The 23,144-nt window shown below is 41.8% G+C and overlaps 2 protein-coding genes across 2 annotated transcripts; both read right to left on the minus strand.

Moving 5' to 3' along the window:
- Nucleotides 1-5,280: 5,280 nt before the first annotated feature.
- On the minus strand, nt 5,281-6,210 carry LOC143410312 (olfactory receptor 7A40-like). Its single transcript, XM_076871109.1, has one exon. The coding sequence runs from the start codon at nt 6,208-6,210 to the stop codon at nt 5,281-5,283; it is 930 nt and encodes a 309-aa protein (XP_076727224.1).
- A 13,261-nt stretch (nt 6,211-19,471) lies between these two features.
- On the minus strand, nt 19,472-20,401 carry LOC143410317 (olfactory receptor 7A40). Its single transcript, XM_076871117.1, has one exon. It carries the CDS (start codon nt 20,399-20,401, stop codon nt 19,472-19,474), a length of 930 nt encoding a protein of 309 aa, XP_076727232.1.
- Nucleotides 20,402-23,144: the final 2,743 nt, after the last annotated feature.

Here is a 23,144-nt window from a genome sequence, read left to right on the forward strand (position 1 = left end):
TTTTGTTTTTTTTTTAAATTTTATTTTTTTTATTGGTTATTCAAAACATTACAAAGATTGCAGAATCATATCGGTTACACAGCCACATTTTTACATAATACCATAATAGTAACTGTTGTATTCTGCTACCTTTCCTATCCTCTACTATGCCCCCTCCCCTCCCCTCCCATCTTCTCTCTCTACCCCATCTACTGTAATTCTTTGATATAATGAGAGCAACCAAGAACAGAGCAGGGAGGAAGAGCAGGAGGAAAAGATTAACATTAAGCAGAGTCATGAAGTGGGAGGGAAAGGGAGAGAAAAGGGAAATTGCTTGGAAATGGAAGGAGACCCTCATTGTTATACAAAATTACATATAAGAGTTTGTGAGGGGAATGGGAAAAAAATAAGGAGAGAAATGAATCACCTATTCCTTTGTAATATCCCTCATTTCCCTGTTTAGGATAGAATGTTCCATGGAAATGCCTTTTGTGTGACACCTTCTCTTACTCTGCCCTTGGGTGTGGCCTTCCTAGATGTCAGTCAACCTGCTGACAGCAAACATCATGAAGCTAGACTCAGCCCCTTGAAACCTGACCCCCTGCCTCATTTGAATGGCTTCTCCTCAATAAAAGGGGTCAGCACGTGCATTCTCTCTCTCTCTCTCTCTCTCTCTCTCTCTCTCTCTCTCTCTCTCGACCCTTAAAGTCAGAGGAGCCATCACAGCAAAAGAAAAAGGTATTTCTGTCTCTTGTGTGGTTATTTTGCTTAGCCCCATTAGCCCAGTTCCCCTGGAGTGACCCCTGAGTGTTTTAGTCTCTAGCAACCTGGCACTTGTGGGTTTGGTTTGCTAGCTCCTTGGTTGAGATTTTAATTTACCTTCATTAAGGACATTGCCATATAGTAGCCTGGGTACTCATCTGGTTTTGTTATCAGCATAATGTTGCCCCTGTAAACTGATTCTGGAAGAGTTGCCAACTTTTCTTTTTTTCCTGTAGGATAAGTTGTAAATGCTGATATCAACTCTTCAAGGGTTGGATGGAATCCTGCAGTGAGGTCATCAGGTCCTGATTTTACCACACGGGAAGTTTCTTATTACTGATTCATTCTCCTCTCTCATTATCAGGCTTTCAGATGAGTTATATCTTCCTGATCCAGTTCATGGAAGGTTTAATGCGCTCAGGTATTTATGCATTTCTTGGAGGTTTTCCAGTAGGTTGAATAATAAGAGTTCACAGAGTTCCTCGAGTCTGTATTTCTGTTGTTTCCGTTGTAATGTCTTCAGTGTCATTTCTGGTTTATTTCAGTCTTACCTCTGTTCTCAGTCTATCAAATGATTTCCAATTTGTTAACCTTCTAAAAGGACAACCTAATTTGGTGGATGTTTTGTACTGTTTGTCCAGCCTCTGTATCATTTGTTTCTGCTCTGATTTTTTTCCTCTATTATCTTGAGACTTTGTTTGTTCTTGTTCTATTTCCTTGAGGCAAAATGTTTCTCATTTGCAATCTCTCCTTTTGTGATGTCCTTGTTGTAAAACATTCTCCTTAGAACTGATCTTGCTGCATCCCTTAGGTTTCATATGTTTGGTTCCCACTTTTTTGTTTCTCTCAAGATGATTGAAATTGCCTTTTAATTTATTCATTCACCCAGGGGTTGTGAATATTCACAGGTCCTCCTACAATGGATGTGGGCTTTCAAATAATTGCAACTGGAAAGTTTAATACAACTGTTTTGATATCCCTAATTTTTCTGAGATTTCTCTTGTGGCCCAGCTTTTGTTCTTTCCTGTAGGATGATCCAGTTGCTTGAGATGAATCTGCACTGTTTTGCAGCTGTGTGGAATGTTCTGTGAATGTCTTGGGTTCACTTGGTCTGAAGTGGAGTTTTGCTAACTCTCTTTCTGAAGTGTCTGGACGTGGTGTATAGAATTCCCCTGCTCTCATGGCTTCCCAACCTGCCCTTCCCTTCTACTCCTTTAATATTTTATTTACATATTTAGGTGCTCCACTGTGGGTACATGGATCTTTAAATGGTTGTGTCCTCTTCTGACACTAGATCCTTTCTGATCACACAAAGAACTTCTTTGTCTCTTTTTACAATGTCTATAATTGAGCCTGGAATATCTCAAACTTATTTTAGCTGATAACATAAAAACACATACTTATGCACATATCAGGTAAAATATTGTTAGCCACTAGACATTTACTATTATATCATGGTAAAAACTTCAAAATCCCTCCTCCTAGCTCTTTGAGGACATCAGCACTGTCCTCCTCTATAGACTAAAGGTATATCAAGGGTGGGAGAGGAGAGGAGGAGGTGGGGGCACCAGTGATTGAAATTGGCATAATTATTCTATGTGAGTAATAACTCCAGGAATCCCTCTTATGGGCAGAATTATAAGGCACCCACATGAAATAAATGATAAGTGAAGGGGACACCAGTAGAATGAGGAGTATCGGAGGGGGGGAGGTAAGCATGAAAAGGAGAAGCACTGGGGAATGAAAGGGAGACACACATGTTATGTGCATATGGGAATATTCCACACTGAACCCCATTTCACCTGTGATTATAAGGCATTAATTAAAGCACCATGCAGAGGGCACAGTGCAGTATTGTCATTTATCTGATAATATATATGAGTCTAGCAGTATTTGAATGGGAGAAAGATGTATGCCGCAGTCTGGCTGGGCACAAATCACGAGCCACTCACAGCTTTGTAGATTCAAACAGCAATTCTTTATTCCCGATCTCACACCAGCCATCTACAAACACGTTCTGGGGAAATCCACGTTCTCTGCCCAAATCCACACCTCCACTGGGCTTCTGTCTCCCAAAAAATACTGTCTGAATCCCGTGAGAACTCAAGGGGAACTCAGGAAGCAGGATACGCCCTATTCCCAGCAGGAATAACCTTAAACATGGAACCATCCTAAACCCGGATTATCCTAAACCGAGAACGCCCTAAACCCAGATTGTCCTAAACCGGGAACACCCTAAACCTGGATCCGCCCTGGTCCTTGAGCAAGGTCACCTTACATGCAATGTTACTGCAAAATGTCCTATTTCCACGAGTCCTTCCACTAAGCAACATGGGGTACGCTGGCAAGGAAATTGTCATACCTACTTGGCTGATGGCTCCCAGCAGATGTATGTACTTCTTCAGGGAAAGAGTGAGCCTTGGCATGGGGGGTGGGGGAAGCGAGATAAAGAACAAGCATGGGAGGGGCCCCCAGAGCTAAATTTTGCAGAATGTTCTACTTGGAGATGGTGCTGACCGTGTCCAGCACATGAAGCCTGGAGTTTCTACAGGTACCAAATATGCTCCCCTCCTGTTCCCCTCCACCCCTTCCTGAGGTCTCCTGGGTCAGTAAGATGGCCCTAGTGAAACTACAGTTCCTCATCCCTCCTGATCCCCATGTCAGATTTAAGGTGTTTAGACTCGAAATTTAGAGGGAAAAAAGAGCTGATTTCTTCTTAGTCTAGAAATGGTGAGATGGGCTGAGGGACAGGGGAATAGTAGAACTGAGACTCTTGGCCTTCTGAAGTCAACTCTACAGCTTCTCCATGTAGTTGGACACACTCTCTCTTCTCCAAGAAAAATTAACTCAGCTGCTGCCCATAGAGGTGGAAGGAATCATCCCTCACGATTAAATTTGAAGAATCCCAGTAAAAAACAGGAAACGGAAATGGACACTCGTGTTAGATTGCTTGCATTGATGGCTCAATTTACCCCCTTTTCCATGTCCCTAACTTTTTCAATGTAACTGTGAAGCTCTTCCCTTGAGAGGTGGAGTCCATTTCTCCACGTTTGAATCATTGCTGGGCTTCAGTGTCTTATTTTCTTTGACCAATAGAAAATGATGGAAAGACAATGTGCTTCAAGGTCCCACGCGGGTATCTGTTGCTCCCCTTTGCATGGCTGGCTCTGCCACGGGGACAAACTCAGGTTACCCTGATGTAAGATGAGAAGACATGAGGATCAGAGCCCTGTTGATCCAACCACGGTGTTAGGGATTGGATATGAGGTGTCCTTCAAAGCTCCTTGCTAGGTAAAGCAGGTGGATTGGGAGAGCTGCGACCTAATCAGTCCACCCCAATTTGAATGGACTGATTCAGTGGTAACTGCAAGCAGGTGGGCACTGCTAGAGGAGGCAGATCACAGGGGCATGTCCTGGAAGGATGCAGCCTCCCTGGGCACCTGCTTCTCCCTCTCTGTCTCCTGGCTGGCATGAGATGAGCACTACTTCTCCGCCAGGCATGTCCGCCATGTTGATCTCCTCATCTTGGGCCAGAGCAATGTACACAACTTCTGGAACCAGGAACCAAAATACACTTTTCCTCCTCTAAATAGTTCTTGAGTATATTGGTCACAGTGATGCAAAGTCGGGTGATACACATAGCCAGCTTCCAACTCCATCCAGAGAACCCCACGTCTGAGATTATCACCCAGGTGATATTTGAGTGGAAGAGCCACCATGGGCATATAAAGGAATCAGAGAGACATAAAGAAATGGAAACAGCCAGAAGACTTCCACCATACACTCCAATGTGACCATAAAGAAAAACAGCATTATTTTGAACACTTTATTTTGGGACAGTTTTCTTCATGCCAACAGCAAAACTGAAGAAATACAGAATAACCTGCTCTCTCTTCCCTTTCCCATTTGCTCTGATATTTAAAATCAACACTCATGACAACCTTGTTGTTCAAATTTATTTCAGAAAACTGTATCAGAAAGTGATCACGGGTGGGTAACCTGGGGAGAGAGTACTGGTGTGTTCAAGGAGGGGTGTCTTAGAACCTGCATGTACAAGTCCTCGTGCCCAGAGGCATTACTGGGCAGGAGACACGCTCTTGTGCATGTCTTCCTCACGTGGTCAACTATAAAGCCACCACAGTATGGTTCTCTACACGTTAAGGAAAAGCATTTAAGGTAGCAATTGAGAAAGGGACCAGAACAGAAAATGGAATAAAAGGTAGTCTCATAATTTCTTCTCCACAAGACCTTCTCACTTGCCAAAGTGTCATTATTCCACAGGACACTGCAACTCATCAGGAGAGCAGACTCATGGGAATCTGCACATCACTTCTGAACTGAGGGGGAAGGACATTGAGAAAGTAGGACTGAAAGAGAGAGAATGAGTGAAATGAGAGAGAAGACAGCCCTTTCTAATGAGCTAACTTCAACACTAGCACAACTGAGATTAAAAGAAACTCCAGGAACTTAACAGAAGGCAGTGTCTGGCCCAGTGTCTCTGAGGCCCGTGTCCACAGGCATGAGTGGAAAATATCTCCTTTATGGCTTCCCCAGGAAGAGTCTCCTCAGGGCTCCCGTGATGTCCTTGTTCCTCAGACTGTAGATGAAGGGGTTCAGCATGGGGGTGACCACGCTGTACATCACCGAGGCTCTTGCTGTTGATTGTGAGTTCTGGGTAAGAGAAGAGCTGAGGTACACCCCCAGGAGTGTAGAGTAGAACAGGGTGACCACAGAGAGGTGAGATGCACAGGTGGAGAAGGCTTTGTACTTGCCCTGAGCTGAGGAGATTGCACGGACGGAGGACACGATCTTGGAGTAGGAGTAAAGGATACCAGCAAAGGGGCCACCTCCCAGCAACACTGCTGCAAAATACATCACCATGACATTGGGCAAGGTGTCAGAACAGGCAAGTAGGACCAGCTGGTTGAGTTCACATACAAAGTGTGGGATCTCCACATCTGTGCAGAAGGACAGCCTCAAGGCCATTAAGGTTTCTAATAAGGAATTCAACGCAGTGGTGGCCCAGCAAGCCAACACCAGCAGTCCACAGAGCCGGTGGTTCATAATGACCATGTAGTGCAAGGGGTGACAGATGGCCACATACCGGTCATAGGCCATCACAGCCAGGAGGAAGTTGTCCAAAACACAAAAGAGTATTAAAAAGAATATCTGGGCAATACAGCCTGTGTAGGTGATGACCTTGCTCTGGGTCTGGATATTCACCAGCATCTTTGGGACGGTGGTGGAGGTGAAGCCGATGTCTGCAAAAGACAGGTTGGCGAGGAAGAAGTACATGGGCGTGTGCAGGTGGGAGTCTGAGATGGTGGCCACGATGATGAGCAGGTTCCCCAGCACAGTGACCAGGTACATAAACAGAAACAGCCCAAAGAGGAAGGGTTGCAATGTGGGGTCCTCTGAAATTCCCAGAAGTAGAAATTTTGAAATGCGTGTGTCATTGCCTGGCTCCATATATTTAATGTGACTAATGAAAAAAATACAGAGAAATAATTTGACACAATTAGGCAGTACTAACCTGAAGGAAGGGGATCTTTGAAGTGTACAATCAAGACTAACTGCTATGCTTTGTTTCTCTTTAGGGGATCCCCTGGCCACCTTCAATTTGGAGTTACTGTCTCACTCGCAGTCTTTCCCCAAGAGAACCTTCGTTACAGATCACTACAGAGTAACTCTTTCTTGTGTTTGAGGAATGTCAGTTAGTGACAATGGTGGTCCAGGCACTGTCTAGGCAATGATAGGTCACTGCCAACAAACTGAACGTCCCTGCAATCCAGTGAGGGGGAAATAACGGAAGGAAGTCAGAGCAAATACTCGTAGGGGAAACGGTAATCCTTCCACGTTCTGATGAGGGTCTGTACACTGAAGCTCCTAAGGAGCAAGGGCAGCAGGAGTGTCATTTCCTTCTGGGTGTTCAGACAAGATCATCCCTTAGGTGACACAGCATGTAAGCCCTCCAGAAGGACAGGGAGGGGGCCACAGAGTCACCTGCAGACACGTGCGTCAGGCAGAATGGAGGATGGCCAGTGCAGAGGGCCTGAGGAAGGGGCTTGTTCCTGATGTTCAAGTTCAACCAGGAAGCCAGAGTGGCAGGAGGATGAGCAAGGGGTGGGGGACGTGAGCTGGTGTCCCAGGGTGACAAGGCACAGATTCCCCCTTGAGGAGCCTCCTGGGCTCTCTGTGAATGGGCAGCACCTTGTTTATTTCTCTCAGTGGCCTTATGCTAGGGGTTGTGTGTTATGAGTCGCCTTCTGGAATACTCTTAGGTATTAGTTCAGGTCTCCTTTCTCTAAAAATGCTAAAGTCAAAAGCAAACACACAGGTGCACATGCATACACACACACACACACACACACACACACACTCACACACTCACACACACAACTTAAAAATATGCTGCAATCCAAGGCGTCCTGGGACCATGTCAATGCCCTGTTCTTCTCACCTTCAGTCACACAGGTTAAAATGAAAGAATGCCCACCAAGCTGTCAACAGCAAATTATTTTTCTCTCTAAGAAGGAAAGGATGGTTTCTTAGAGATCTCCATTTGTCATTCTGCCACACACATTTATGCTTGGGCTGCCATTTGGAAAGGTGATTTCATATTCTGCCTTCAAGTTAACAAGAAATTCTGCTCAGTAAACAGAGAGAGATAAATTAGTTGGCTCTAAGGATAAAACCATGTATCTGAGATTTTGTTAGGAAAAAAAGAGCTTCTTGTCTCTGGCTGCCTCCCAACTCCAGGTGTATTCCAACCAGGACCAGCAAAAATAATAGAAAATCAAAAATACACTTCTCAAGGGACAGACCTAATATCTAGTTGGTGCCAACACACAGATTGAATGTCCATGTTTAAAAAAAAACAAAAGGAAGAATAAGTGAAAAAAGAAATATACAAAACAACACCACACATTGGCTATTTTTATATGAAATATGAAAAAAACATGTTGTTCCTGCACATTCATTGTTCATATGAGTTAAGTGAAGTTTTTTTATTTTTAATTGGCATATAACTGTGAATGTTAGAGGGAACAAAATGTTTTAATAGACAGAAATATTATATACTGGTGAAATCTGGGTTTTAGCATATCCACCATCTCAGATATTTTAATTATAATAAGAAAATTAAAATTCCTCTTTCCTGGATATTTTAAAGTTTATAAAGCATTATCATTAACGATATTTATCCTACTGTGAAATAACTCACCCAAACTTCTTCCTCCAACCCAACAGACTATAGCCACTGATCATTCTTGGTCTTTCTGCCCCATTCTCCCCTCCCCAGTCTCTGGTAACCACTGTTCTGCTCTGTGCATCTATGGCACAAGTTTTTTCAGGTTTCATAATAAAAAATAAAAGTTCCTTGAAATAGTCAAAGGGGAATTAAGGGAAAAGAAGAGGATGGGAATAGGAAGGACAGTGGAATTAATCGGACATAACTTTCCTATGTTTGTATATGAATACATAAGTAGTGAATTAACACCACATCCTGTACAACTACAAGAATGGGATTCTGATTAGAATGAGCTATACTCCATGAATGTGTAATATGTCCAATGTACTCTACTGTTATGAATGTCTAAAAAGAACAAATAAAAAAAGATTCAAACTATAACTAAACTGCTCTCTTAACATATCAATTTTTGAAATTCAATGTTTTAAATTTTAAATTTTAAAACATTAAAGGCTATATATGTTATGCAAAAAAAATAATGGCATTTGACTTTCCAAGCCAGATGAAGAAAGGCAAAGGTCAATTGGTTATTGCCTGGGCAGTAGCAGATGAGACAAGCACCTTTCTCCATTTTCTTGTTGACCCTCCATTTCTCCATCTTCTGGGTGATTTCAGGCAGGCTTTTACTTTGGAACTCTTTGGACAAATCCTTTGGGCACTGCCTCATCCTGACTGTGATCTCCATGCAACATGCAAAGGTCTCTCCAGATCATACCCTATAATATACTGCAGGCACTTTTACAACTCCCTTTGGCACTGAATGAAATCCTGCATGTAGCCTGTCCCCAAGGGGCATTACATCACACACACTTTTATTATATTGCAATAAATTTGACATTAAGATACAAGTCCAAAATGAGCATTTTTGTTCAACTTTCTGCTTCCATAGTGGCATGTGTGTATTTCTGGAGTATATACAACAAACTTAAAGAGAAAGAAAAGTTCTGAAGAATGGACAAAAACTGAAAGGTTAAATTGTGTGGTTTCAAAACAGCTTTATCAGACAAAATTGAATGAAGCATCAGACATTAAGTGAAAGAAAATATGCAATAACATCATTTGACACTATCAAGATGTAATGATGAAAAATCAGCTAGTGCCCATATATTAAAGAACATAGCAAAGTACCTTCCTCAAATGCAGCAGATGCCTGTTGACAGGAATTCTGCTTCAATATGTATGCACAGTGAACATGCAACGAGGTTGCCTTTGAACTGAGGAGTAAAAGCTTGAAGAGCTACACAATATCCAGCATGAGCAGCTATGTATCTGGAAGAAAAGGAAGGTGGTTCTCAGGGGTCCCATGAACCACACAGAATGAAGTAAACAGTAATTCTGGAGAAACATCAAGAAACATTGTGTAGAGTTCACAGGTGAATAAAATCATTCTGGAAAATGCAAGAAACTCGGGAGCAAGAAGACATCATATTATATTGAGTGAAATTTAAAATATTTTGTGCCCCCCCCAAAAAAAAATCACTTCAAAACTCAATAGAGAAATGATAAATTGGAGAATTTCATTAAAATTCTGATAACTGTAGAAAAGAGGCTTATGATAATAACAAGGCAATCAAAAAGGTGCTCTGTCTCAGAAATACATAATACCCTCCCTTTGCTGGGTGGCCCTCCTCAATAATATGCATTTCTCAAGGTCTCTGGACATGGGTTTATATATTTAAATTTTAAATGGAGGCATTGGATTTGCAATCTGTGGAAGAGGAATGGGTGGTATGGGTGGTTCACCCGAAGCCTCCACTCCTTCTACCAGGGCTGGTTTGCCATCCCTTTATTGTGAACAAGGACCTCGTATTGCTGAGCTCACTGTTCACTTCCTTTTCAACATGGTAAAAAAATACATCAGTGAATTAACCAAGTAATTCAACAACCAACCACAGCAACCTCCCAGCTCTGGGCAAGGCTGGATTGGCACTTGGGTGAACTTAGGCACATGATCTTGGCTGCCAGCCTCTCAGAAGCCTTTCTGCAGCACCCACTGGGCTCTCAGGCTCACCTGGATGGGTTTCTGGAAGGAAGTCCAAGTTCCTCCCTGGATGGTTGATAATGGACACTGAAGTGGCACTGCCAGGCAAGACTGCAGGAAGGGGTCAAGTCTCAGATTCCAAAGCAGACAAACAGCTCTAAAGCAAGGAAGCCCACTCCACCCAGACCATGGCTGCACACATGCTGGGGACAGGGGCAGGAAGATAAGCACTCTCTGTGTGTCTCCTCATGAGGCACATTTTCCTCTTGTTATTCCAACACTCAGACATCATTTCCCTGTGGGACTTTGCTTTGCATCAAGAGCAATTTACTTTTTTGCTGATTATCTTCCCAAGACAACAAATTAAATGCTAGATGAATTAGTCATTATTACTTTTCTCCCAGAACTGACTTGCCTTCTATATATCAAACCCTACACCTTCCCCCAACTCACTGTGTGTTGATTTCTTTTGCATCACTGCCAAAGAAAGATGCACATTCTATCTCTCCAATTGTTTCTGTTTTCTTTTTATTTTTAATGCACGCCAAATTGTACAAATTTATGGTATGTGATGTGACATATATATGATTTATTCAGGTTGATTAGCATTTTTATCATCTCAAACATTTATGATTTATTTGCATTGGAATTACTTGAAATTTTATTTTCCAGCTGTTTTGAAATTCACCATAAATTACTGTTATAGAAGATGATAGCTTTTTCCACTAACTGTATTTTTGCACCTAATCACACACTTCTTTCTATTCTCCCTCCCTCTTTACATTCACAGACTCTGGTAACCACTATTCTACTGTCAACTTCAATGAAGTCAAATTTCTTAGCTTCCACTTAAGAGTTAGAAGATATGGTACTTTTATTTCAGTGCCCAATTTCTTTAACTTAAAATAATATATCCTGGATATATGGTACTTCAAATGACAGGATTTATTTCATTGTCAGGGCTCTGTAATTTTACAATGTGTAAATATACCACATTTTCATTATTCATAAATCTGTAAATGGACACTCAGGTTGAGTCCATATCTTAGCTATTATGAAAATCCTGAAACAAACATGGGAATGCAGATATCTCTTCAACATACTCATTTCCTTTCCACAGGATTTATCCTTGGTATGAGAATTGCAGGAACAGATAGTTCTATCTTTAGATGTTTTAGGAATCCCCCTACTGTTCTCCGTAATGGTTGTATTAATTTACATTCTATGAACAATGTGCAAGAGTTCCTCTTTCTCCCCATCCTTAACAGAATTTTTGTGCATGTTTTAGACTAATCATTCTAACTCAGATGGTTTTCATTGCAGTTTTGATTGGCATTTCCATTATAATTTGTAATGACAAGCATTTATTAATTTACAGGTCCCATTTCTTTCATCTCCAAATAGATATCCAGTGTTCCTGGCACCATTTTTGTAGATATCATACTTTCTCCCATAAAGGTTCTTAACAACTTTGTGAAAATTAGTTGGATTTAAATTTATAGATTTATGTAAGGGCTCTCTATTGTATCCATTGGTCCATCTGTGTACCATACTATTTTGATATGGTTACCAATACCATACCAGTACCATACTATACTTAGAGTACTTGCTTTGTAGTATATTTTGAAGACAGATGTCGCCATTTCTTCAACTCTGTGCTGCCTGATCAGGATTGTTTTTCATTATTTGGGATCTTTAGTGCTTCCTTAAAACTTTTAAGATTGCTTTCTGTAATTCTGTGAAGAATATCTTTGATATGTTTGGATAGGAATTGCACTGAACCCGTGGATTGCTTTGTGTAGATTGGACATTTTAACAGTCTATGCTTCCAATCCATGAACATGGGCTATCTTTCCCTGTGTGTATCTTCATCAATTTCTTTCACTACTGTTTTCTACTTATTGTAGAAATATCCTACCTCCTTGGTTTATTTTATTTCTCTGGGTTTAAAGAGCCATTGTGAATTGACTTGTTTTCTTGATTTCTATTTCAGCTAGTTCATTATTGTTGTATATAAATGCTGACAATTTCTGTTGTTGATTTTGTATCCTTGGGGTATCCTGGATTTATTAGTGCTCATTGTTTCCCAGTGAAATCTTTCAGTTTTTCTATCTAAAATATCATGAATCTTGGATAACAAGCATCAAAACACAGTTTTGTAAGGGGAATAACTTCTGGTGTTCTCTAACACAGTAAGTTCATTTTAGTTTTACAACATCTCATTATGTGTCTCATAAAGAACTAGGAAGAGAGGAGTTTGCAGGATCCACACAAGAGGAAATAGCTCGTGTTTAAGGTGATGGAAAGGCTGATAATGCTGATTGTATTATTGCACACTGTGCACAATATCAAATTATCACTATATCCCATGAGTATGTAAAATTATGTGACAACTATAGTGTTAAAAATCAGGTCACCTCAAATGGGACAACCTGACATTCTCCTGTCCAGTTTGGATGCCCTTATTATTGGAACTTCCAGAATTATGATGAAGAACAATGGTGAGAGTGAACACCTTCACCTTCTTCCACATCTTACAGGAAAACATTTCAACTTGCTAAATTTCATTAAATGCTCTTTCTGTATCCTTTGAGATAATCATACATTTTTAATCTTTATTCCATTCACATGATGTGTCCCATTCATTGATATGTGTATAAAGAATCTCCATGTGAGAAAAATTGTGTGATATAAATCCTATTTAATCATGGTGTATCATCTTTTTCATTCATTCTAATTAGTTATACATGACAGTAGAATGTGCTTTGGTACATCATAAATGCATGGAGTATAATTTATCATTCTTCTGGTTATACATGATGTAGAATCCCTCCAGTCATATAGTTATATATGTACATAGGGTAATAATGGCTGATCCGTTTTATTATCCTTTTTACCCCTGTATCCCTCCCCTCCCTTCATTCCCCTCTGCATAATCTTAAGTAACTCTATCTTTCCCTAATCTGCCCCCTTATTTTGAATTAACATCTGCATATCAAAGAAAACTTTCAGCTTTTGGATTTTGGAGATTGGCTTATTTCACTTAACATGATATTCTCCAGCTCCATCCATTTACTGACAAAAGCCATAATTTTATTCTTCTTTTAGGTAGAGTAATATTCCATCATTTATTCCACATTTTCTTTATCCATTCATCTGTTGAAGGGCACTTAGATTGGTTCCATAGTTGAGCTATTTTGAGTTGAGCTGAGATAAACATTAATGTGACTGTGTCACTATAATATCCTGATTTTAAGTCATTTGGGTGTAAAACGAGGAATGGGATGCCTGGATCAAATGACGGTTGCAATCCAAGTTTTCTGAAGAATCTCCATACTGCTTTCCATACTAGTTGCACCAATTTGCAGTCCCACCAGCAGTGTTTGAGTGTAATGTTTTCCCCAGATCCTTGCCAGCATTTATTATTGATGTGTGTATAAAGGATCCTCATGTGAGAATAATTGTTGTGATATAAATCCTATTTAATCATGGTATATTATCTTTTTTTAATATATTTTGATTAGTTATACATCCACCCTCGGGACAGTTAAAAACACTGTTGGGTATCTGTGATTATATTTTTTATATCCTCTCATGGAATCAAACCCTTTATCATTATTTAATGGCCTGCTTTGTGTTCTTTACAGTATTTATCGCCAGCTTTAATGGCTCCCGTGGGAAGAGGGCACTTTTTTCCTAACTTAGAGATACCCCCAAGGGGACAAAATTGACTGGAAATCTCCCAATCATTTCTTGTCCCCAGATTTCTAGCTGATATATATTGCCTAGAGATTACAACATTAGAAGAAAAATAAAAACTAGACAAAATGCTCTGAGAATTCAGACTCTGGAATTCAGGACACACTGCTCATCCTGATGTCTTCCATCCACCAATCCAAGGACAGAAGGAAAATCTCTTCTGTCTCAGGAACATGACTGTGTTCCGTCCCCTGATGGTGAGGGCACAGCAGCCGCCTGCACCACGCACCTGCCTGCAGGACAAGCTCACAAGCTCATCTGCCCAGGACCACGGTAGAGAGAGCAGGAGCAGCAGGGTGAGGTCTCTGCAGATGAAATCAGGGGAATGAGAGGCGGCTCCTCTCGGGGCATCACCTGGGGCCAGGAAACAGGAAAGTTCACTTATTCAGAAAAGAATTTAAAAAGTACCGGTGCTCAGACAAGAAGGAAGCCCTCAGGCTGAGTGACAACCACTGATAAACAAGAGAATCATGCTATCATGTTTTTTTTCAAATTTTTTATTTGTTCTAATTAGTTATATATGACAGCATTGTACACAAATAAATTTCAATTCATTGTACACAAATAAAACACAACTGTTCATTTCTCTGGTTGTACACGGTGTAGAGTCTGACCCCATGTTATGATGTTCGTCTCATTTCATCATCTTTCCTACCCCCACATCCCCTCCCCTACGCTCCCTCCCCATGGCCCAGTCAAAGTTCCTCCATTTTCCCCACACACCTCCCATTATGGATCATCACCCACTTATCAGAGAACACTAGGCCTTTGACACTCAATGGGTTGAGAATTTGTGCCATGAAGGGAGGTTGAGTTTTAGCAGATGCTTTCTCTCCATCTATTGAGATATTTAAATATCCCAATTTAATTTAATTTAATATTTAAATATCTTCATCAAGGACATTGCTGTATAGTTGTCCGTGTCCCCACCTGGCTTTGCTATCACCATTATATTGACCTAGCAAAATGAGTTTGGAAGAGTTCCCAGTCTTCCTTTTCTTTTCTCCTTTGGGAAAAGTTTGAGATGGTGGCTATTAGCTCTTCAAGGATTGGGGGGAATTCTGCTGTGAAGTCCTCAGGTTCTAGTTTTACCACATGTGAAATTTCTTATTACTGATTCATTCCCTTCTCTCATTATCAGGCTTTCAGATTTTCTGCTTCTTCCTAATCCAGCTCATGGCAGGTTGTATGGGTCCAGAGATTTATGCATTTCTTGGAGGTTTTCCATTGGGGTGGATAATAGTTCACAGCAGTTCCAAGGAATTATCTTGCTAAGACAACTACAATGTTTCATCAGTTCCACTGTGAATCTGTATTTCTCTCATATCACTTGTAATGTCTGCAGTTGCATTTCTGGCTTACTTCAGTCTTTACTCAGTTCTCAGTCTATCAGAAGATTGTCAATTCATTAACCTTCTAAAAGTACAACCCAATTTTGCTGATCTTTTATGGGGATTTTTGTTGTTGATGTTCATTCTCTCAATCATTCATTTCAACTCTGATTTTATTTTTTCTTTTATTCTGTTAACTTTGGGTTGGTTTATTCCTTTTCTATTTCCTCGAGGCAGAATGTTTTTGCATCTGCAATCTCTCTCCTTTTTTAATGTCCCTTGTTTAGTTCTATAAACATTCTTCTTAGAATTCATTTTACTGCATCCATTATTGCCGCGACCTACGCAGCATTAACAAAGGATCTTAAGTAGGGGGCTGCGGGAGATGGAGGAAAACACAGAGACAAAGAGAACACAGAGACATTTGTAAGTAAAGCAGGGGCCAGGTGCAACACTGCCCTCTGATGGAGGAACTAGTAAAATTATAGGTGCATTGTAAATTATTCAAGGCTTGTGAGTTACCAAGAGGCTTCTTTTTCTTAGTTGGAGATGGTGTGCACTAAAAGTCACAGAGCTAGAAACATTTTTGCAGCTATCCTACTGTTGCAATACAAGGAACATCCTGCTATTACCCTGCCACACCCAAGAAGCCCATTGTCCTGGAATGCCTGATGCCTGTTACCATCAGAGCCAAGTGTCAAAGCGGTTCACATCCTCACTTTGGGGAAAGGAATGTTTCCCAGGCCTGGCTTTTGCCAACACTACAGGATCAGCTGATGACCCGAGGATTGTTCACTCTCCACACATTATCTTTTTATTCTTTTGCCATTTTTATTTCTCTCGGGGTACTTTAAATTTCCTTTTATTTTCTTCACTGGTTGTTCATGAGCATATTCTTCAAGGACACTGCATTTGTAAATTTCCAGAAATTCCTATTATTTTTTTATTTTTAGTTTTCAATGGACCTTTTATTTTACTTAGTTATATGTGGTGCTGAGAATTGAACCCAGTGCCTCACACAGCTAGGCAAGCATTCTACCACTGAGCAGCAACCCCAGCCCCCCGAGTGTGGAGAGCAGTGACAGTGATTGGGAGACCAGTGTCTGAGATTGTGGTCCCTGATGACTTCATGACTGTGGCATGCTTGGCACCTGGGAAAGTTTCTGTGCAAAGGAACAGATGCCCAGTTGCTATGGTAATGCCCTCTATGGGGAGGCTCTATGCTAAAGTCTTATCAGTCTCACCTTGCTCTCAGGCCCTCAGCTCCTGGCAATGAAGGAATTCTCTTGCTAAGACAACTACAACGTTTCATCAGTTCTGTTGCTACTGAACCTGCTGCATAATATAACTTTTATGAGAGCTACACAATGCTCCTAACATTGCACATTGCATCTGTAGAATGTAACTGAGGAGTAAGATGCATAATGTTGCTAACTCAGTAACTTTCATGAATACAAAGAATAATGCTTGCATAGTCTTTAATCTGATTAATGAGACATATATAATAAAGATTGCTGGCATAATTCTTTAGACCTGCTTCTCCATCAAGGACCAGCACTCCACCCAATCCCAGCTGTTAAATTTCACAATCTGCATCCATGAGTCTTATTTCTTCCAGTCTCCCATCACCTCTTGCCAGAACCTACTAGTTTGGCTGCACTGGTCACCACACCCCAGAAATTCCTATTATTGATTTCTAGTTTCAAACTATTAGAGTTGAAAAGGACACCAGATAATATTTCCATCTTCTTGAGTTTGCTAAGATTTGTCTTGTAGTACAATATACGCTCTCAGCTTTAGAATGTTCCAGTGTGCTCAAGAAGAACTGGTATTGTTTTGCTGTTACGTGGAATGTCCAGTGAGTGCCGTGGTTGCATTGGGCCTAAAGTGGAACTTAAGTCTCATGATCTCATAACTTCTGTCTGGATGATCTGAACTTGGCGCATAAAAGCCCCCTATTTTCACCATTTGGCCATCTGCTTCTCCCTTCAGCTACTTTAATATTTGCTTTAAACATCTGGGTACTCCACTGTTGGGTGCATATATATTTATAATTGCTATAGCCTCTTCTAACACAGGACCCTTTCTGGTCATATAATGTCCTTCTCCTGGTCTCCCTTTACACTTTTCACAATTGTCCCTGAAAGTTTTCAAATTTATATTTAGGTGAAAACAAAAAAATATTATAATATATGCTTATTCACTTTTGTTCCAGATGATGGTCAACACATGCACATATTGTGTCAGGTCCAAGTCAGGTTGTATTTATCTTAATCAAGCATTTAATTAGTACATCATGGTGAAAGCCTTCTGGCTTCTTGCAGTATACCACATTGTCCTCCCTCTGCACAGTGGAGAAAGGGGACCGAGCAAGAGATGAAATCGGCAAGATTATGTTTCATGCGTGTATGAACACATCTCAATGAATACCATAGTTGTACAGGATTATAAGGCATAAATGTAAAAAAAAATAAAAGGGGGACCAGGAGTGTAGGGGCGGGGAATCAGGAGAGGGAAGTAACAGGGGCAGTATTGGGGATTGAAAGGGAGCATGTTGTGTTATGAGTATGTATGACAATGCAGATGAACCCCACCATCAAGGATGATTAAATGCCACTAATGAAAACACCATTTCAAAAAGCATACAGTGCATGACTGTTGTCTGTTGAGTAATATATTTGAGACTAGCACTATTGGAATGAAATAAAAGTACATGCACATCACTAGTGAAAGAGTAAGACATGGCACAGGGGTGGGAATGGCAGGATAAAGAACAGACCTGGGGTTTGGAAAACTGTGCTACAGACACAGAGGCTCCAAAAGCTGAGGCTTGGACAGTGAAGAGGAGTGCTGGGAGAGGGGAGAAAGGAGAAAACCCCAGAGGCCCCCATCACTGAACTTTACAGAATGTTCTACATGTTGTAGTTTGGATATGAGGTGTCCTCCAAAAGCTCCTGTGTGGGGTACTCAGAGATAAAGAAAGTGGAGTGGAAGAGCTGTGACCTAAACCATCCATGCCAGTGTGAATGGACTGAGTGGATGGTAGCTCTGGGCAGGTGGGCATTGCTATAGGAGGTGGGTCAAAGGGGCATGTCCTGGAAGGATGCAGCCTTCCTGGGCACCTTCCTGGCTGCTCCCTCTCTGTCAGCTGGCTGGCATGAGATGAGCACTGATTCTCCACCAGGCATGTCTGCCATGATGATCTTTCTCACCTTGGGCCAGAGCCATGGACTCAACCTCTGGAACCAGGAGCCAAAACACTTTTCCTCCTCTAAATTGTTCTTGGGTATTTTGGTTACAGATATGCAGAGTTGACTAGTGCACATCACCACCCTCAGCCTCTAGCCAGTAAGACCTCAAGTCTGAGAGAATCAGCCAAGGTTAGCAGAGCGTCCTCGGTTGACTCTTACCTGACAACAAACCTCGAAAGGAAATGGAGGCATGTGAAGAGATGGAAAAGACCAGGAGATAAGGAGCGATATTGGCCAAATCATGTTCTTATATTGTGTTCAGCTACAAATATGTGATGACAAATCCCATCACTATTTTTAACTGTAATGTTGCAAATAAAAAAAAAATTAAAAAATATGGGGGGAAAAGGCCAGAAGATTTCCCAACATACACACCAATATGAACAAAACCAAAAGCATTATTTTTAAATAATTTATTTTGGGATAATGTTTGTGGTGGCAAAGGCTTGACACCATAACCTGTGCCAGCAGAATGGAGACAGTCAGAATAACCTGCTACATCTTCTAATTACCATTTGCTCTGATATTTAAAAGCAATAATCCTAACTACCTGGTTGTTCATATTTATTTCAGATAAGGGTATCAATAAAATGTCCATGGTGGGTTTCCAGGTAACCTGGAGATAGAGAGTACGTTATGTTTCAGCAGGACAACCACTGAGGCATGAATCCTCATTCCCAGAAGCATTCTTGGGCAGCAGACAAGCTCTGGTGCATGCCTTTCTCACATGGTCAACTGTAAAACCACCACTCAGTGGACCTCTACGTATTAAGGAAGAGCAGTTAAGGTAGCAACACAGAAAGGAAAAGAAAAAGAACAGAAAATGGAAAAACTGTGGACTCAGATTTCCTCCTTCATAAAATAAAGGAAACAGCCTCCGTGGGTTATATTCCACTGGACACTGCAACTCATCAGAATATCAGACTCATGGAAATCAGCAAATCACTTCTGATCTAAGATGGAAACTATTGAGAAATTAGGACTGAAAAGGTACAAAATGTTGGCAATCAGAGAGAAAATGATACTTCCTAATGAGAAGAAACTCCAGGAAATTAACAGAAGGCACAAGTCTACTTCATGGTCTGGATAAAGAACTGCAGGGTCTGGTCCAGTGTCTCTGAGGCCCATGTCCACAGGCACGACTTGGAAAATGTCTCCTCTATGGCTTCCCTCGGAAGAGTCTCCTCAGGGCTCCCGTGATGTCCTTGTTCCTCAGGCTGTAGATGAAGGGGTTCAGCATGGGGGTGACCACGCTGTACATCACCGAGGCTCTTGCTGTGGATTGTGAGTTCTGGGTAATGGAAGAGCTGAGGTACACCCCCAGGAGTGTAGAGTAGAACAGGGAGACCACAGAGAGGTGAGACGCACAGGTGGAGAAGGCTTTGTACTTGCCCTGAGCTGAGGAGATTGCACGGATGGAGGACACGATCTTGGAGTAGGAGTACAGGACCCCAACCAGAGGGCCACCTCCCAGCAAGACAGCTCCAAAATACATCACCATGTCAATGGAAAAGGTGTCGGAACAGGCAAGTAGGACCAGCTGGTTGAGTTCACATACAAAGTGGGGGATCTCCAGGTCTGTGCAGAAGGACAGCCTCAAGGCCATTAAGATGTCTATTAAGGAGTTCAGAGCAGTCAAGGCCCAGCAAGCCAGCACCAGCAATCCACAGAGCCGGCGGTTCATGATGACCATGTAGTGCAAGGGGTGACAGATGGCCACATACCGGTCATAGGCCATCACAGCCAGGAGGAAGTTATCCAAAACACCAAAGAATATGAAAAAGTATATCTGGATGATGCATCCATTATAGGTAATGACCTTGCTCTGGGTCTGGATGTTCACCAGCATCTTGGGGATGCTCGTTGTGGTGAAGCAGATGTCTGCAAAGGACAGGTTGATGAGGAAGAAGTACATGGGTGTGTGCAGGTGGGAGTCTGAGATGGTGGCCACGATGATGAGCAGGTTCCCCAGCACAGTGACTAGGTACATAAACAGAAACAGCCCAAAGAGGAAGGGTTGCAATGTGGGGTCCTCTGAAATTCCCAGAAGAAGAAATTTTGTAATGCGTGTGTCATTACCTGGCTCCATATATTTAATGTGACTAATGAAAAAAAATACAGAGAAATCATTTGACAGAATTAGGCAGTACTAACCAGAAGGAAGGGGATCTTTGAAGTGTACAATCAAGACTAACTGCTATGCTTTGTTTACGATTCACTTCCTCTTTAGGGGATCCCCTGGCCACCTCCAATTTGGAGTTACTGTCTCACTCTCAGTCTTTCCCCAAGAGAACCTTCATTACAGATCACTAAAGACTAACTCTTTCTTGTGTTTGAAGACTATCAGTTAATAATTTTGGTGATCCAAGCACCATGTAGGCAATGATAGATCACTCCCAACAAACTGAACGCACCTGCAATCCAGTAAGGGGGAAATAACGGAAGGAAGTCAGAGCAAATACTCGTAGGGGAAACGGTAATCCTTCCACATTCTGATGAGGGTCTGTACACTGAAGCTCCTAAGGAGCAAGGGCAGCAGGAGTGTCATTTCCTTCTGGGTGTTCAGACAAGATCATCCCTTAGGTGACACAGCATGTAAGCCCTCCAGAAGGACAGGGAGGGGGCCACAGAGTCACCTGCAGACACGTGCGTCAGGCAGAATGGAGGATGGTCAGTGCAGAGGGCCTGAGGAAGGGGCTTGTTCCTGATGTTCAAGTTCAACCAGGAAGCCAGAGTGGCAGGAGGATGAGCAAGGGGTGGGGGACGTGAGCTGGTGTCCCAGGGTGACAAGGCACAGATTCCCCCCTTGAGGAGCCTCCTGGGCTCTCTGTGAATTGGTAGCACCTTGTTTATTTCTCTCAGTGGCCTTATGCTAGGGGTTGTGTGTTATGAGTCGCCTTCTGCAATACTCTCAGCTCAGGTCTCCTTTCTCTAAAAACGCTAAAGTCAAAAGCAAACACACAGGTGCGCGCACACACACACACACACACACGTGCACACACACACATACACAACTTAAAAACATGATACAGTCCACAGCCTTCTGGGCCCATGTCTGCCCTGTTCCTTTCACCTTTAGTCACACTATTTAAAATGAAAGGATGACAGGGAAGACGTCAACAGCAAATTATTTTTCCTCAACAAAGGAAAAGACAGTCCTCAGAGTTCTCACTCTGCCACACACTTTTACACGTGGGTTCCCATTTGGAAAGGTGATTTTGCACTCTGCATTCAAGGAAACAAAAAGAAATTCTGCTCCATAAAAACAAAGAGAGGAATCAAGTGGCTCTCAGGATAAAAACAGTCCATTAAACTCAGGTGTATCTGAAATTTTGTTAGAAAGAGCTTCTTGTTCCTGGCTGCATCTCAACTCCAGTTACATTCCAACCAGAATCAGCAAAGGTAATTGAAAATCAAACAGACATTTATCAAAGGATAGACATAAGTCTACTTGGTGCCAACACACATGTGGAATGTCCATATTAAAAAAAAACAAAGGAAGAATAAATAAAAAAATTAAATATACAAAACAACAACACAAGTGGGTATTTTATATGAAAAATTAGAAAACATGTGTTTCCTGCACCACTCAATGTTGACTTGAGTAACTGTGTTTACTTGTTAATTGACACACATAACCCTACATATAAAGCCTCCACTCCCTCTTCCACTGGGGCTGCCTTTGTCACCACTTTATTGTCAACAAGGACCCGCCATTGCCGAGCTCACTGTTCACTTCCTTTTCAACATGGTAAAAAAAAATACATCATATGAATTATTGAGTAATTCAATAACCAACCACAGCAACCTCCCAGCTCTGGGCAAGGCTGGATTGGCACTTGGGTGAACTTAGGCACATGCTCTTGGCTGCCAGCCTCTCTGAAGCCTGGGCTCTCAGGCTCACCTGATGGGTTTCTGGAAGGAAGTCCAAGTTCCTCCCTGGACGGTTGATGATGGACACTGAAGTGGCACTGCCAGGCACGACTGCAGGAAGGGGTCAAGGCTTGGATTCCAAAGCAGACGTACAGCTCTAAAGCAAGGAAGCCCACTCCACCCAGACCACGGCGGCACACATTCTGGGGACAGGGGCAGGAAGACAAGCACTCCCTGTGTGTCTGCTCATGAGGCACACTTCCCTCTTGTTATTCCAACACTCAGACATCATTTCCCTGAGGGACTTTCCTCTGCACCAGAAGCAATTCATTTTTTGCCGATTCTCTGTTCCCAAGATGACTAATTAAGTGCCAGGTGAATTAGTCATTATTACTTTTATCCAAGAACTATTCTGCCTTCTATATATCAAACTCCCACACCTTCCCCCAACACTGACAAAGTCTTTTCCTAAGTCTAAGACTGAGAAACCTACTTCACCGGGTCCCTTGAGTCCCCATGGGCTTGAGCCCCATCTCCAGGAAATTGACTGTTCCTCTATTCAACCATGGATGAACTCTGATCTCTGAATACAGAATCAAGCTACTACAACTCTTGGCTTTGTGAGACTTTTTCGACAACAAACATACAAAAAATATGCTTATAACACAAGCTGAAAGTTGTTTTGTGGTCATATATTCATAAAAATTTTATAATTTAAAGAGAGAAATTTAGATCCTTTTATGCATGTTGCCCTGAGATTAAAGGTGTGTAACAATTCTCTCATTTAGTTTTTATAAAAGCCCATTCTTTGTGGTCTGTATTGCGAATCTTGTCCTACATTCAAACCCATTGGGTCTCAGAATGGTTAAGTGATCTGCCCCATTGGGCCCAATAGGAGCTCCAATCTCCACACAGGAGGACTCAGAAATGTGCCGTCTGTAACAGAATGGAAACACCGT

The sequence above is a fragment of the Callospermophilus lateralis genome, chromosome 1 (genome assembly GCF_048772815.1).
Source record: "Callospermophilus lateralis isolate mCalLat2 chromosome 1, mCalLat2.hap1, whole genome shotgun sequence".
Classification (NCBI taxonomy): domain Eukaryota; kingdom Metazoa; phylum Chordata; class Mammalia; order Rodentia; family Sciuridae; genus Callospermophilus; species Callospermophilus lateralis.